The sequence below is a fragment of the Chironomus tepperi genome, unplaced genomic scaffold, assembly GCF_022539635.2.
Source record: "Chironomus tepperi strain 1889 unplaced genomic scaffold, CSIRO-AGI_Ctep_v1 contig_219, whole genome shotgun sequence".
NCBI lineage: Eukaryota > Metazoa > Arthropoda > Insecta > Diptera > Chironomidae > Chironomus > Chironomus tepperi.
The window spans coordinates 1,069,020-1,083,870 of NW_027226341.1; the positions used below are offsets into that span (position 1 = coordinate 1,069,020).

The window sequence follows — 14,851 nt, forward strand, 5'->3', positions numbered from 1 at the left end:
GACATATAAATCTCTCATTACAAAACGATGGAAGAAAATTAAAAGATGTTCAGCTGTTTTCAGTTTTCTATATAGAAACCCAACAACCATTAACTTCAAAAGGATATTCGATTGTTAAAGTATTTGTTTTCTCTTCCGGAACAAGAGCAAATTGAAGATGCATGTATGTGTGCTTCAAAAACTTTTGCAGTTCCTGATAAAATGGTTATTGATTTCTCCTTAGTTTGAGAAAAAAAAGCTCGGAATTCTCCTTGCTGAATAGAGTCTATCATCCATTCGTCTGAAAAATTGACAAAAGATAATCATTTGGAAATTTTGAAGAAAAAAAAAAATAATACTAAGTCTTAAAGTAAAGAATAAAAATTCCCGAGTGAAATGAAAAATCATAAATATTAACTTTTGAACGGAATCACACCTAGTAGATATTTGCAGTCTATCTTTTGTATAAAATGTGTTTCACTGCATTAAAACATAGAATGAACAAAGAGAGTAATTAATTATTCTTACGATCCTGAAGACTAGGAAAAAATCATCTCATTTAAATGCATTATCATGATTAAATAAAAACAAGTTTTTTTCAGCCTTCCTATTTGATAATGGAGAAAGCGCATGTAGATGAATTCATTAAACATTTATACGTGCCTATGTACATAATTTTTTGTGACAAATTTAATTCAAATTAAACACTTTTTTGTATAAAATAATGCTAAAATGAAATAAATCTCTCATCTTTCAACTGCTCACAACCTTTTAATTTATTTTAATCTTCAACATCCCCTGTGAATAAAATATCTTGTTCTTTTTGTCAAATTAAAGGTTAGACTTGGGTTAGACATTCTGAAATTCAAAAAGTAAAATAATGCAATCATTATTGAATCGATATTTCGCAATATATATTTATTACTTATTTTTGTTCAATTTCCTTTACAAAGTTTAATCAATGAATTTATAAAATATCAAAAACAAAAAATTTGAAAATTTCAATAAAACTTTAATTTTTTCAATGATTAAAGATATGGCAAAAAATGAAAATGTAAACAGTCATAAACAGAGAAAGCTTTCAATTATCACATTGAAATAAAACTAAAAGAATAGTTGATTAAATATAATATATATATGTATAAAGACTTAGTCTGAATAACTATTTTTAGAATTTTAATACGACATTAAAGTTTCGTATTTTTACACAGTCATAAGGTTATTAATTAATGTTTTTTTAGCCTTGATTCGCAAATTAAAATCTTAAAATTTTTCAATATTTTGTTCGAAAATAACATTTAAACTTATAAATTTTTGAATGTAGACCAGATGGAATCATCATTCGTGCATGATAAAATATATTTAAAGAATAACATTCATTTTGCAATAATTTTTCAATTAATTCCTAGCTACTTTTTGATTATTTCGACACATTTCATTTGTTCCTATAAGTGTTTTGATAATTAGAATTCCCAGTAGTTATATACCGCATTTGAAAATTTACTATAAAAATATTTTCAACTAATCAAAGTAAAGTGGACGTCAATGAATTTATTCTCGATTCTATACAACTTGGTAAGTAAAAGAAAATATTATATTTCTTAAAAATTTTATCAACACCATGTGACTAGCTAGCAAAATGTTAAATTCGAAAATTTTATTCAGAACCTATCTAACAATTAAGTCGAAAACAATAATTTAAAAACCAGAATGTTTCGAAGCAATGTCTTTAAATACCCCATGAAGCATTGATGCACAATTGCTTGTATTATAACTATCAGGAATCTTATGTATATTAAAGCAGAAAATTTACAATAAATAGATAGAGATGCAGTTTTTATAATTTGTGATGAAACGCTATTCATGCCATGGTTCTCTTCAACAACAATGAAGACTTTTTGTGGTATTTTAAAATATGTTCTCTTCTCCGCAACATTGTATGCAATCTATATACTATCTTTTTCCATCACGCGGCTCCATCGCTGTCAGTTGATTCTTTTATTATAAAATTTTTATAGTTTACCATGACAATATATTATTTTCAAATGAGTTATTATAATTTACCTGTAAAGACTTAATAGTATCCATAAGAGTCCTCTTCTCATCCAAAAGCGTAGCCACATCATCCTGTGCTGCTTTTAGATAAGTTTTTAATATCTCGTTCTCTTGCTTTATTCTCTGCCGATTTACTTCCACGTTCTTTTCAGCTGTTAACAATTGTCGTCTTAATTGATCATTTTCAATTTTAATTTGCTGCATAATCAGTTGGATTGATAATAATTCACGGTCACGTTCCCTTCTCAATGATGTAATATCATCTCCAATATTTTCACTGACAAATTCATTATTAGAATCAATTGGTTGAATTTGTAAAACTCCAGAAGAGTCACGTATAATTTTCATTTTTCCAATCACAAGATTAATCGGTTGTGGTGTTGATGGTGATGTAATGTTCACTGGTGGTCGATCTTCAATAATATTAATCTTAACATTTTCCAAGTCAATATTAACTGGAAAAGGTGGAGTTATAATTTCATCTTCTGTTAAATCAGCAAGTCCAATGATTGTGCTCATTTGAATGGAAGGTAGTTTAAAATCCGTTACTTTTAAATTCACTTGACGATTGAAAAAAGTTGGAATTAACTTTTTATCTACAGTACTACCTAGATCATCTGGTAAATTTAGACTTTCCTCAAAACGCAATGCTAAACAAGGTAATGATTCTGGGTTATACGTTGCCATATTCCATGCTCTACATCTTGTTCCAAATTTCACCTTTAATGATGTAAAAAATAGTTCGAGAGAACGAAAAATGAATTTAAATTTTATTTCTTTTTTAAGGCAATTTTTTTTTGTTAAATTTAATAAAATATTTTCTTAAAGTAAGATTAAAAACGGACATAGAAGGAACAGTTCACATACTAATGCATACACACACACACACCAACATTAATATTGTACATGCAAAAACATAAATAATTGAAAGCAGGAAGAGAATTAGTTTATAAAAAATCTGAAGTGTAAATTTTGAGGAGTCATTTTACAAAAAACCATTAGTAACAGTTTAGACTAAAAAACTGTAAGTTGAAAAATATGCCAATTTAAATAAACTACAAATACAAATTGACGAAACACGATACAAAGCATCATTAATCCTTATTATGTGATTTCAAAAACATTAGAAATATTTTTTAAGTCTAACTGTTTGTCATTTAGTTGAACGATGTGAAAAGTTATTTGTGAAATCATGCACAGTCATATTATCAAAGAGAAAACAGACAGAAAAAGTTGTATCTTTAATTATTTTTTACAAAACAAAAAATGAAGAATTTTGTAATCGAGTAACAAAAATTTCCTAATGAAAACTGTTTTGTCTTAAATTCTATATCTCTAAATCTAGTTTTTCTAAACATAATATAAGTTAAACAATAAATATGTACCTTCTGTTTTTTCTGCTGATCGTTCTTTTGGGATTTTGAGATATTTTTTGATATATATGCCATTCAATTGAATTATTTTTGTATATTATTATCAGAATATCAAATTTGACATTTTTAGACATCAATATTGTGTGTGAATTTCAAAGTAGATTTAAATTTTTTTCATTTTGGACGATTAGAGCATAAATTGTAATGATTTATATTGTATTTTTTTAGAAGATAGAGAATGCATGCAAAAAAGAAATTCAAAAAATGCAACACATTAACAACTCGATATATTTTTTCATATCATTAATTATCTCATATATATGATAAAAAATGGATACGTTGATAAAAGTTCATGATAAATTTTCATCAAAATTATTATTTTTGACAATTTTAGATTGGAACGGCAAAGACACCTGATACATGTACGAATAATTCCCAAATCCTTGAAACACTTATATCAACGACATGAACTTTTATCAATAAGGAACAAATATTAATGTATATAAAAAGAGATAAGAAAAGAAAGAAACAAAGAAATTGTATGTGTGTGAATTTTGATATAAAATTTCTATTCTTTATATCTCAGTGAGAATGTTTATGAAGATAAAAAATTGTGATTTTAAAGTGAATTGACAGTTATGAGACAAGTGAAAAAATATAAATATATAGATTCATATTACAAAAAAAGGGCAATATAGAGAGAGAATAAAAGAGAAAGAGAGATAGAAGCTTGAAGCAAAAATGAAAGCTCATGAAAATTACAAATTGCTTTTTCGCTACAAGAAGTTCCTTTTCATTATGAGCAAATGAAAAGAAAGTAAAAAATAGATAATAGACGAGCGAAATATTTTAATACAAAATCACAGGCCTAAAAGTGAATGTAGTCTACCAGAAAGCACAAAAATATTTAAATTGGTCAGTACTACTCTTTGATTGAAGACTTCTTAGTAGAATGGATCAAAAAAGTTTGCTGGTAGGAAAAAAAACGAAAATTTGCGAAAAAGCTGAAATAGAAATTTTAAAAGGAATTTGCTATTCTTCAAGAATATTGCAAAAGGAAGAATATGTATATGTATATAATATATATACAGAGATAGCACAATTTTATGACCATAGGAAATGAATGGAAGCAGATGTGATCTAACGAAAGAGAAATTAATATTTCATGAGCTAAAAATCATAAAATGAAAATATCTTAAGGGAGATGAAAAAGGAAAAAAATGTATAATGAGGCAAAGGTAAGGGGGAGAAAAATGTAGACAAATTGGTATGTGAATATACCTGCAGCTCATCCCAGGCTAAGGATTCGCACTAATGTGGAGACGGATTAAAAAATATTAGCACATGAAATTTCAGTGTCATAAAAATTTTTTTCTTTCAAATTTTTGTGAATGAAATTAAATGAGACATACCTCTTCTAATGATATTGCTGATACTTGCACTCTCGCAACAGAAGATGATCCCTTATTTTCTCTAATTAATTCAACTGTTGTAAGTCTATCATGGAATTTATAAATTAATATTTTTATGCATTTTTAAGCTGATAAAAACCAATAATATACCTTAATGTCGCCATTGAAACCAAATCTCTACGTCTCAAACTGCTAGCATCTGATGGCTCGGATGGGGATGACATATTAGTGATGTATGGATCTTCACAAACTTCACTTGCAACTTCTATAGGTGCCAATTTGCTATTTGTATCAGAACTGAATGGATTTAATTTGAACATAAAATCATTGCAATCTGTGGTTGTTTTATCTGTGTCAGCTAGAACTGTAAAAAGTTCCGAATCATCAGAATAATCAGATTGAATTGAAATTGTGTCACTTCCTTCGTCGAAAGATGTATTAGTCTTGACTGCAGACTCTATTGATGTCATGAAATTTGAAAAACCTTTTTTCATTTGGCTTAAGCCAGTGTTCAGTTCTTTTGGAATAATCGATGAATCTCCAATAATCTTTTTATTTCTTAATGTTGCTGTTGAGGATGAAGATGAGGATGATGCAGTATTTGTGGTATTTGAAACAGACACTGTCGTATTAGTTGTTGTTGCTGTCGATGATGCAACATTTCCGGTAGAAGGAATGTTAAATTTTATGTTAGGTTTTGTTTCTAAAGGATAATCTGCCTTTTCTTTCGGTGATGGTGATTCGATTGAACTAAATGCATGCATTATTCTACTTTGGTTATCAAGAGAAAAGCTTCCTTGTTCCTTCCATCCACTATTTGTTGTATGCAAGTCATCACCAAGACTCACAGAATCGGGAATGACACTCTCTCCATCACCTCCACTTGATTCTTTTCCGGGTGTCTGACTAGGCATTACTAGCGTAACTTCAACTTGAGGTATAACACATCCTAATATTATGGAATGATCTGGACTTTTTTCTTGCATGATTCTCTTACTATCTATTGTTAGGAATGTTGTCACTTCATTTATATCTTCTAACAGTCTCATTAAAAAAAGGAATTGATAATGATCGATTTGCAGACTAACCAGATTTCCAAAATGTGCAATAATGTGCAAATCAGCAGATTTTTTATCCATATTTAAATCGCTTGTTGCTGCACCTGTTGCATTTACATCACAGTTGCTATCACTATATTGCATATTGGAATATCTGATCGATTGTACGCTATCAAATAAAACCGATCCATCATTTATATGTGATTCAGTTTTAAGTGAAGTAACTGACAAAATCATTTCATTTGATTTCGAAATTGGTGGTATCGGTTGTGGTTTCTCTCTTTCTGCCATTTTTTCTGCAATCGTATCATCAACTTCTGATTTACCATGTATCCATAATGTTATTGGAACGGCATCTAAGAATGGAATGACTTTATTTACACCAATTGAACGAACACCAAGAAATTCAATCCAAATCGGATCAATTTTAATGCACCAAATATCTCGTGTATCATTCCATAGAGCATATCTTGACATTTGATTTGATGGTAATGAATATAGATTTGGAGAATTTGGCTGTGTTGACGAAATATCTGTTGCAGCAATATGAGATAAAATTCTATCTGTTACAATGGATAAATCATCAGGTTTAGAGGGAAATCCAGAAGAAAACACTAAGCTTCCTTCTTGTAAAGAATGTATTGCTTGGGCTAAGTCAGCTCGAGATGAACCCGTTTCTCTTATATTTGTAACTGCAAATCTTGAAACTTGAACTTGCATTGTTTTTGGTCTATCGCGTTGTACAACTGTGACTTCTTTTGTAGCTTCGAAAATTATTCTCGGCATAATTGCTTCTAACTTTACATCCATATACATTAATGATGGCTCTGTTGAACTGGATGGTGAATTCATTGAATCTCCAACGCTTGTTCTTAAAAGTGATTCATATAAGTTCAAGCCAAATGAAACAAACCATAAGCAACTATCCACATCAAATTGAACTTGTATTGGATTTAAGTAGACAAAACATTTTGACGGTGGTACTGTAAGAAATAAAAGAACATTGTTATACAGCAATTGGAAATATCTTTGTGATGAATAACTTACATGGAAAAACAAAATCTCCAGGATAATAAAAATATGTGAATTCTGCATGAACGGTAGGCATTTCTGGTGGGAATGAAAATCGATCTTTATCGCCTGCAAATAATTTTAAATATTTTAGTTATTTTTTCTTAGTAACAAATGCAAATAAGCTTTTTGATTGTTAGGGAAAGGATAAAATCACCTTCTCCTGTTTTGGTTTTTCTTTTACGTTGAGCTTTAATATTACAAATGGCAAGCAAAGTGAGAAATACAGAAAGTGAACAATACACATATGAGAAATTAGCGCATAAAAATCACAAGCTGCAAGTGTGATTTACAAAGCAATTATGAAACATTTGAGTGCACTCACCTGAAACAAATTCTTTTGGCATAGATTTTTTTCCTGATGTTGTAACTCGATACAATGTGAAGTCTTCTATTCTTAAAATTACACAGGATGTCATAAGTTTTGCTAAATTATCAAGAACTTGTCTCTTCAATGGCGATGCTGTTTGAGTAGGTGTCGATGTACCCGATTGATATCCATTAATATTTGTTGGATTAGGAGTTCGCTCTAAGGGAGCATGACTTGGAGGTCTATTTGGATTACTCAAAGATATAATAGATTCTCGAAAACTATTCATTGATTGCTCAAGCCATATTAAAGGTGGGACGCTTGCTTCTTTGTATTTAGCCCAATGCGCTCGATTTGCTTTTGCTAAATGATATGGATAGTAATCAACTTGAAAACCTTGTATTGATATTTGTAAAGCACCGCCATCCTTTAAATTTGGATGTGATGACCGTCCTGATCCAAAATCATCACACAAATGTAAATCAATTCTTTGGCTAAAAAAATGATAAGATGTTTCCCTGACATCAAATAAATTAAACATTTTTTGCGCTTGGGATATATTTGCTTGGTTTTCTGGTGGTCTGTTAGATGATTGATCCAAAAATGATTGATATTCTGGAAGGGTTTCTAATTTCTTTTGAGCCTTTTTCCTTTGAATAGTTTTGTTAGATGATTGGATTAATCCAGCAAGAGAGTCGACAAAATGTAGAGCAGCTTTAAAAATAATATATGTAAATTACTCCCAAAATATGTTATTGCAATAACAAAACTACCTTTCAACTGCGAGTCTGTAAGCACCCATAATAAATCATCAAGAATTAGCAAGAGTTTTGATGCTAATACACTACAATCTAAAGGAAAATACAAATTAATAAAATTTACTTGATATATTTATAATATATCCTACCAGAGAGCTTCTTTTTAATTGTTATACGACATTTAGCTTGATTAGTAAGTAGTCTTAATGGTGTTAAGTTTTGATCCTGTGTCGAACTTGCTTCTATGCGGACTGTTTGCCACGAAAGTTCCTTAAAAATTAATATGATTCCTTTGATTGGATCTTTCAGTCGTGTAAAACGTAGTTCTGCTGCTGACCATTTTGGTGTACGCGATTCAACACGTATTCTAGACATCTATAATAATCATACGACAGTTGATTAAAAAATAATAGTTTAAATAGGGATGAGAATTGCAAACCTGTACAGATGCAGTAAAAGCAGGACTTTTAAAATTTACGTTCACAGTATTAACGGTTATCGTAATGCCATCTATAACTTTATGAATAAAACTATATTTTCCCATTGGAACTGACAATGATTGAATAGTGCTATTATTAGAAGTTGGAGTTCCAGATCTGCCCAATTCACATGTCTCAACTGATATATTCACTTCGTCCAGCGATAATGTAATAGGCACACTTTTAAGTTTTGCCCAAGATATTCGAAAAGAAATGTGATTGCACCATGCTGATGTTAGTTTTAGCCATGAAGGCAGTTCCAATAATTCTGTCAAAACATTTTCGTCTAACTGTAGATTTGTCAATTCGCCTTCGCCTTTGAATGTTGATATATTAATCTTATCACTCGAAAGATTTTTTATATACCTAAAATGTAAATCGTAAGAATAAATTGTTGATTTTATTTGGAATGACAGAATCTTGTCAAATATGAATAAAATTGTCATTTTGCGGAAGATGTAAGTGTATCAATGAATCTGTTTGGATTATCTGTTAAGTTCTTAAAAACCAAAAATGTGTCAAATTTGTTACACATATTTTTTAATCACAAAAACTGTCAAATAATTTGACTTGTATAATTTCATACAAAGAGAAATATGAATCATCTGGTTAGGAGAAGAAAAATCAATATGTGAAAAAACCAACTTTCCTTCTAAAATTGCTAAAATGGAACTTTATCATAAACTTATTAATGAATCTAAAATTTTTAATTAGATTACTAAATTTTTTCTTGTAATCCATTACATTGCATTGCGTAGCAAAGTTAAATAACTTGATATTTCAAATTTCTATGTTTAAGAAATAAAATAAAATTTTATTTGACAAACTGATCTATCCAGAAGTTGAAAATTGATAACTTCATATACTTTACCTAGATAAATGTTTTAGTAATTGATTTTTAAGAATAGAAACCATTATTACTTAATTATACTATACAATATGAAAAAAAAATCACAACTGTTTAACAAAACAAAAAAATTCTCTATTTTTCATTGCCACATGAAAATTTCATTGTTACGATTCCCTTACTTAAATATCTTGAATCCGTTACAGAAATGTAAAAGAGCTACTTTTATCTATTATAAATAAAAAGTTAATTTTAGAACGGATAGCAAAAAAATAGGAGATTGAAGTTAGCTTGAGAAAAAACAAGGTGAAGTTTTGTTCAATCAAAATAATTTTAAGAATAAAATATGAATAAATCTAATCAGACATCAAATATTTTAAGACAAGAAGGAAACGATTTTTATAAGAAACGGGAATTCTTTCTAGCACTATTAAAATATAATCAAAGTTTATGTTATGCTGAAAGTGAAAGTGAAAATCTTGGACTTGCATATGCTAATCGTTCTGCTGTTTATTTTGAGATGAAATTACATGATCAATGTCTGAAAAACATAGATTTAGCTGAAAAAAACTCCTATCCAAAACTAAATTTTGAAATTTTGAATCAACGACGTGCAAAATGTACGGAATTGACAACGAAAAAATCTCAGAATGTTTTTAAATTATCTTTACCGGCAAGTCGAAAGCTGCCATTTATTGCAAATTGTTTGAAGATAGAAAATAACGAGAAATATGGAAGACACATAATTACAACTGCTGATCTTTCTGTTGGTGATATCATAGCCATAGATAGATCGTTTTGCTCTATTCCAATATCAGAATCACAATTTGTCAAAGTTTCGGAATTGAATATTTACCAAAGATGTAATAATTGCTTAAAAAGCAATCAACTGAATTTGATTCCATGCAAAAGTTGCTGCTGTGGTATGAGATCTTTAACTTAAAACTTTATAAAAAAAAAACTAATTATTTATAAATTTGTAGCTATGTTTTGCTCTCAGGAGTGCTATGAATTTGCCATGAAGTACTTTCATCAATATGAATGTCCTGTAATTACGGATATTTTGAAATCTGGAAGTGTGAACATGTCATTAAGAATATTTTTCATTAGTTTATCTTTATTTGGCGGCAATATTAAGAGTTTGCAAAGATTCTACGAAGAAACCAAGAAAAATATGAAGAATGTTTTTGATTTTGACCATTCAACATTAATAAATGCAGAAGATGTTCTCATCATGAAACTGAAATGTTTAATAAGCTTATCCAAAAGTTCTAAAAAGTATCAGATGATGTATCAGAAAAGTATTTTGAGTAGCCTATCATCACTAAATTCAATATATACCGAAAACATAGACTTTATACATGATTATATTGAAGCATTATGCCAAATTTCTGATCATAACTTTCATGGAATATTCTCATCAAATCTCGGTAACAAAACATTTGACAATTCAAATTTAAAAAGTTTACAAGAACCAATAGGCAGTGGATCATTTTTATTTACCAGCTTAATTAATCATAGCTGTACACCGAATATTTTAAGAATATGCGTAGATGGTGAAATGTGTCTTATTGTTTGCCGTAAAATAGAAAAAGGATCACAAATATACGATTGCTATAAGTATGATATTAAAAATTTAGTTCCAATAATGTATCCAAAATTAATTTTTATTTCTTTTAAATTTTAAAGGAACAATTTTTTGATGGAAACTCGAGAAAAAAGACAAAACATATTGAATCAACATTTCAATTTTCGCTGCGATTGCGAAGCGTGTTTAAATGATTGGCCAACTCTCAAAGAACTTCGGGTCAAAGATGTAAAGCTAATGAAATATGCAAAGAAAATTAATGATGAATTGATCGAATCATTAAATTCGAGTAGTAAACTAGCAAATTCTTTTAAAAAGTGTAAGGATATCCTACAAGAAAATTTCAAAAATTACCCTTCGATGGAACTTTGTATTATACAAAAGTCTTTTGCAACATTTTTACTAAAATTAGCTGCACAGAATATCTCTTTAGTAAAATGAATCAAATAAAATATTTTAATGGAATTTCTTTATTAACAATAACATAAAGGATATACGGGTATTTATAATTTGTCATTGAACTAATATATTTTCATCCTTTTAATTAAGAACTTGTTCATTGAGATGATTCTTTCTTTTTACATAGACATTTCCAACATAAAGCGATAAGACATAGAAGGAACATTATAAGAGCAACTGCACCAGTTATAATAATTACCAGATTTAAATGAAATGGAAAATCTGATACTTTAATAGTTAGTTCGATGGCTTTTTTTTCCTTTCCAACAGAATTTTCAGCGATACATTCATATAAACCATTATCATCCAATTTTAATTCAGTAAACGTCAATGTCATATCGTTGTCTTTTAGTGAAATTCTGGTGTCATTTTCATTGATATCAAAAGGCTCTCCATTTTTATACCTGTATGAAAATTTAGTATTAATAAGGAATTATCATTTAAATATTAAGGATTTTCAAGATTTACCAAATAAGACTAGGAATAGGAAATCCACTGACAGTGCATGTTAGTATTAGACTATTACCAGAATACTCTGATAAGTTTTGTTGCTTAAAATTAGCTATGATCATAGGAGGTTCATTTTCATGAAAACCAACTAATATGGACACATTATGCACTTCATTATTCTTATCATAGACTTCACATTTATATTTTCCTTCGTCTTCTTTTTGTATTGCATCAAAAGTCAATGATTTTCTGTATGAAAAACGTGTATTACTATCCTTGATATGAAGATCATCTCTTTCCTCTACTGGCTCCTCATCCTTCAACCACATAATCTTATCTGTATAATTATAAATTATAGCTCCACATTCTAGTGTAACTTTGTCACCAATAGCTATGTTATGACTTTCATTAATGCCTGATAAATGTAGTGGTGCAGGTAAATCTACTATTTGTACTTTTGCTTCAATTTTGTCCTCGCCAATATCATTCTTAGCTCGACATTTAACAGTTCCAGGTTGTGATGCTGTAAACCTAATTTCTGATGATTGAATGTATTCTGCTTCCTGAGTACTTTGTGTTTCGTTTTGAATTTGATCGCTTTTAGGTTTATTCTATGAATTTATAGTCATTTTCATTTTATATTCTTAAGAACATAGAAATAGGTTGAAACTTACCGGATCACTTTCAAAGCAATGTGGCCAAAATCTGAGATTTTGACAGGTTTGAAATGACCATATAATTTCAGCTGCTGGATAGGCCATGCATTCACATTTCATATGAATTTCTTCTCCATGCATGACATATGCATCTTCCATTTTACATGTTGGTTTCTCTGAATAATGACATTTAATTTATTTTCATAATACTTGAATTGTGAACTTGTTACATACCTGAAACCACCAACTTGACTTTCTTCTCAAAACGTTCTCCATCAGTATAAGCAACCAGTGTATATTCACCAAAGTCTTCGATTCCAGGATTATTGATTGTTAATGATATTTCATCGTCACTGATTGAAATACTATGCTTAGTATCGTTTTGTACATCTTGATCTGGGCTGATCATTTTGTTTTGCGTATCATACCATTCGAATTTTGGTTTTGGGTAGACAAAGTAATTAAAATGAAATTTTGCTGTTTTCTGTCCTTTAGTTGTTGCAACCAAAGGATTTGAAGAATTTAACTGAACAACAGGTTTATCAACAAAGGTGATACTTGTTACTGTAGAATAGATATTGTTATATATATCTTTTAAAACACATGTATAATTTCCTTGATCTCTTGTCTCTAAAGCATTATTTACAGTCAAATTTCTATGCGATTTTCGTGTGTCACCAGCTTCAACTTTGGTTTCTGTTAAAAGTAAATAATCCATATTTTTGGCTTCATTTCCGTTGGGAAGTAGAAATTCAATTACATATGGAGCATCTGAAATCATTTCTACATGACATGACAGTGAAAAAGAAGCACCATTTTTTGCTATGTTTTGTGAATCACTGATGATCCATGGTTTCTGTACGTAATCTGACGTCGATTCTTTAAATTAAACAAAAAAATTATTAGTATATATGTTTCATGTTAATTGTTGTTTTTGAGATTGATCGTTACCTTGTCCATTAATTATCACTTGAAATTCAGTATAAACTTCATGATCTTCTTCTAAGCGACATTCGAAAAATCCGCTTTCTTCGTCGTCCATAAATGAAACCGTAAATCCAATTTTTGGATCATATTCTGACTCAACATGCTCCTGATTTAATATTGTAAATATTTTGTACAAAGGTTTTTAAGGATATTATTAAGAAAAATTTACCTCATCTCCATCTCTAATGAGCTCTACTTTAATTTGTGGTTGATTTGGCTTGCAAGGGATTACTAATGCTTCATTTTGTTTTCCAAATATTAAGTACTGATCCGAGATATAAAGCTTATTGTCTGGATCTGATATTTTAAATAAATTAAAATACTTGAAATTAATTTTTCTGAATTTTTCATACCATTGACATATACGTATATGCTTGAAGCTTCGTGGTTTTTTAATTTTTCTCTATAGTCGTAATTTACATTACTGGATAATGATGCATTAAAGACACAATAATGAAATCCAACCAAATAAACTTGTGCTGAATCTAATTGTAAGACACTGTGATAATTTCCTTGATCATCTTCAGAATATGAAACTTTAATTGAATCATGTAAGTTTTTAGATGACTAAAATAAACAACTTCTGAGTAAGTTTTTTGTTAAAAAAGAGTTTTGGTAACAATTTAAATATACCTCAAAGATCCATGTTATCGGCACTCGAGCTTTACAATCGACTGTAGTTCCTTCGTTTACATCAATTGTTACTGAATCAAGTTTATCTATTATTGGAGCATCTTGTGATTGATAAGATTCTATTCATTTTAAACAAATTATTTGGATTAAAGAGTTATATAATAGAATTATCTCATTTTTCGTACCTGTTAATTTGATTGAATGAGTGACAATCCAAATTTTCAATATGAAAATTAACACGGAAAAATTTGATCTCATTTTTACAAATTACAGTTAATTAATTAAATACAAAATGTACATCATTATTAAACTTTTTTTTACTTTTTTAACACTAGCAATATTGCTCATTATTAGCGCGGAATTCCATTGACATTATGTTAATGTGTATGACTAATGTTTACAAACGAAGATGATAACACGACCAGTTTCTGTTTAGCACAATTTACCAGTTTTATTTTACATTGATTTGTACACGTTTAAATCATTTCAAGCAACAAAAAGTTCTCTTAAATATTTCAATTGTTATATTGCAAAATCATCAATATCCGATTATTGAGATGTTGTTAAATTTAATACGCAAAAGCTTCTTTTACATCTTTTATTGTACACCATTGAACGAGCTTATTTAAACATTTCGCTATTCTGTTTTTTGTTATTTTATATCAATTTATTTTACTGATTTAAACATATTTTTTAAACTAATAAAAGCGACTTACATTAAAAATAACAAAGAAAA

The 14,851-nt window shown here is 29.0% G+C and overlaps 3 protein-coding genes across 7 annotated transcripts; 1 reads left to right on the plus strand and 2 right to left on the minus strand.

Annotated features, from left to right (window-relative positions):
* Window positions 1-1,128: 1,128 nt before the first annotated feature.
* LOC139090857 (bridge-like lipid transfer protein family member 3B) lies at window positions 1,129-9,486 on the minus strand. Of its 5 annotated transcripts, none has more exons than XM_070640707.1 (13): window positions 9,367-9,486; window positions 8,456-8,861; window positions 8,166-8,391; window positions 8,032-8,109; window positions 7,274-7,972; window positions 7,106-7,138; window positions 6,925-7,017; window positions 4,970-6,860; window positions 4,820-4,904; window positions 4,689-4,718; window positions 3,420-3,431; window positions 2,044-2,754; window positions 1,129-1,974 (listed from the first exon to the last, which is right to left on the minus strand). In XM_070640707.1, exons 1-13 carry the CDS (start codon window positions 9,408-9,410, stop codon window positions 1,933-1,935), a joined length of 4,350 nt encoding a protein of 1,449 aa, XP_070496808.1. In that variant the 5' UTR covers window positions 9,411-9,486; the 3' UTR covers window positions 1,129-1,932. The 5 variants fall into 5 exon arrangements, with proteins under 5 accessions (XP_070496808.1, XP_070496810.1, XP_070496809.1 ...); XM_070640706.1 differs by having other exon boundaries at window positions 1,130-1,974; window positions 3,420-3,443; XM_070640709.1 differs by lacking the exon at window positions 4,689-4,718 and having other exon boundaries at window positions 3,420-3,443.
* A 72-nt stretch (window positions 9,487-9,558) lies between these two features.
* On the plus strand, window positions 9,559-11,422 carry LOC139090859 (SET and MYND domain-containing protein 4-like). The gene is made up of 3 exons (XM_070640712.1): window positions 9,559-10,265; window positions 10,326-10,962; window positions 11,032-11,422. The coding sequence occupies exons 1-3, from the start codon at window positions 9,689-9,691 to the stop codon at window positions 11,369-11,371; spliced, it is 1,554 nt and encodes a 517-aa protein (XP_070496813.1). The 5' UTR covers window positions 9,559-9,688; the 3' UTR covers window positions 11,372-11,422.
* On the minus strand, window positions 11,378-14,802 carry LOC139090858 (vascular endothelial growth factor receptor 3-like). The gene is made up of 9 exons (XM_070640711.1): window positions 14,301-14,802; window positions 14,116-14,234; window positions 13,836-14,049; window positions 13,652-13,779; window positions 13,447-13,588; window positions 12,730-13,374; window positions 12,514-12,671; window positions 11,858-12,450; window positions 11,378-11,793 (listed from the first exon to the last, which is right to left on the minus strand). Exons 1-9 carry the CDS (start codon window positions 14,371-14,373, stop codon window positions 11,487-11,489), a joined length of 2,379 nt encoding a protein of 792 aa, XP_070496812.1. The 5' UTR covers window positions 14,374-14,802; the 3' UTR covers window positions 11,378-11,486.
* Window positions 14,803-14,851: the final 49 nt, after the last annotated feature.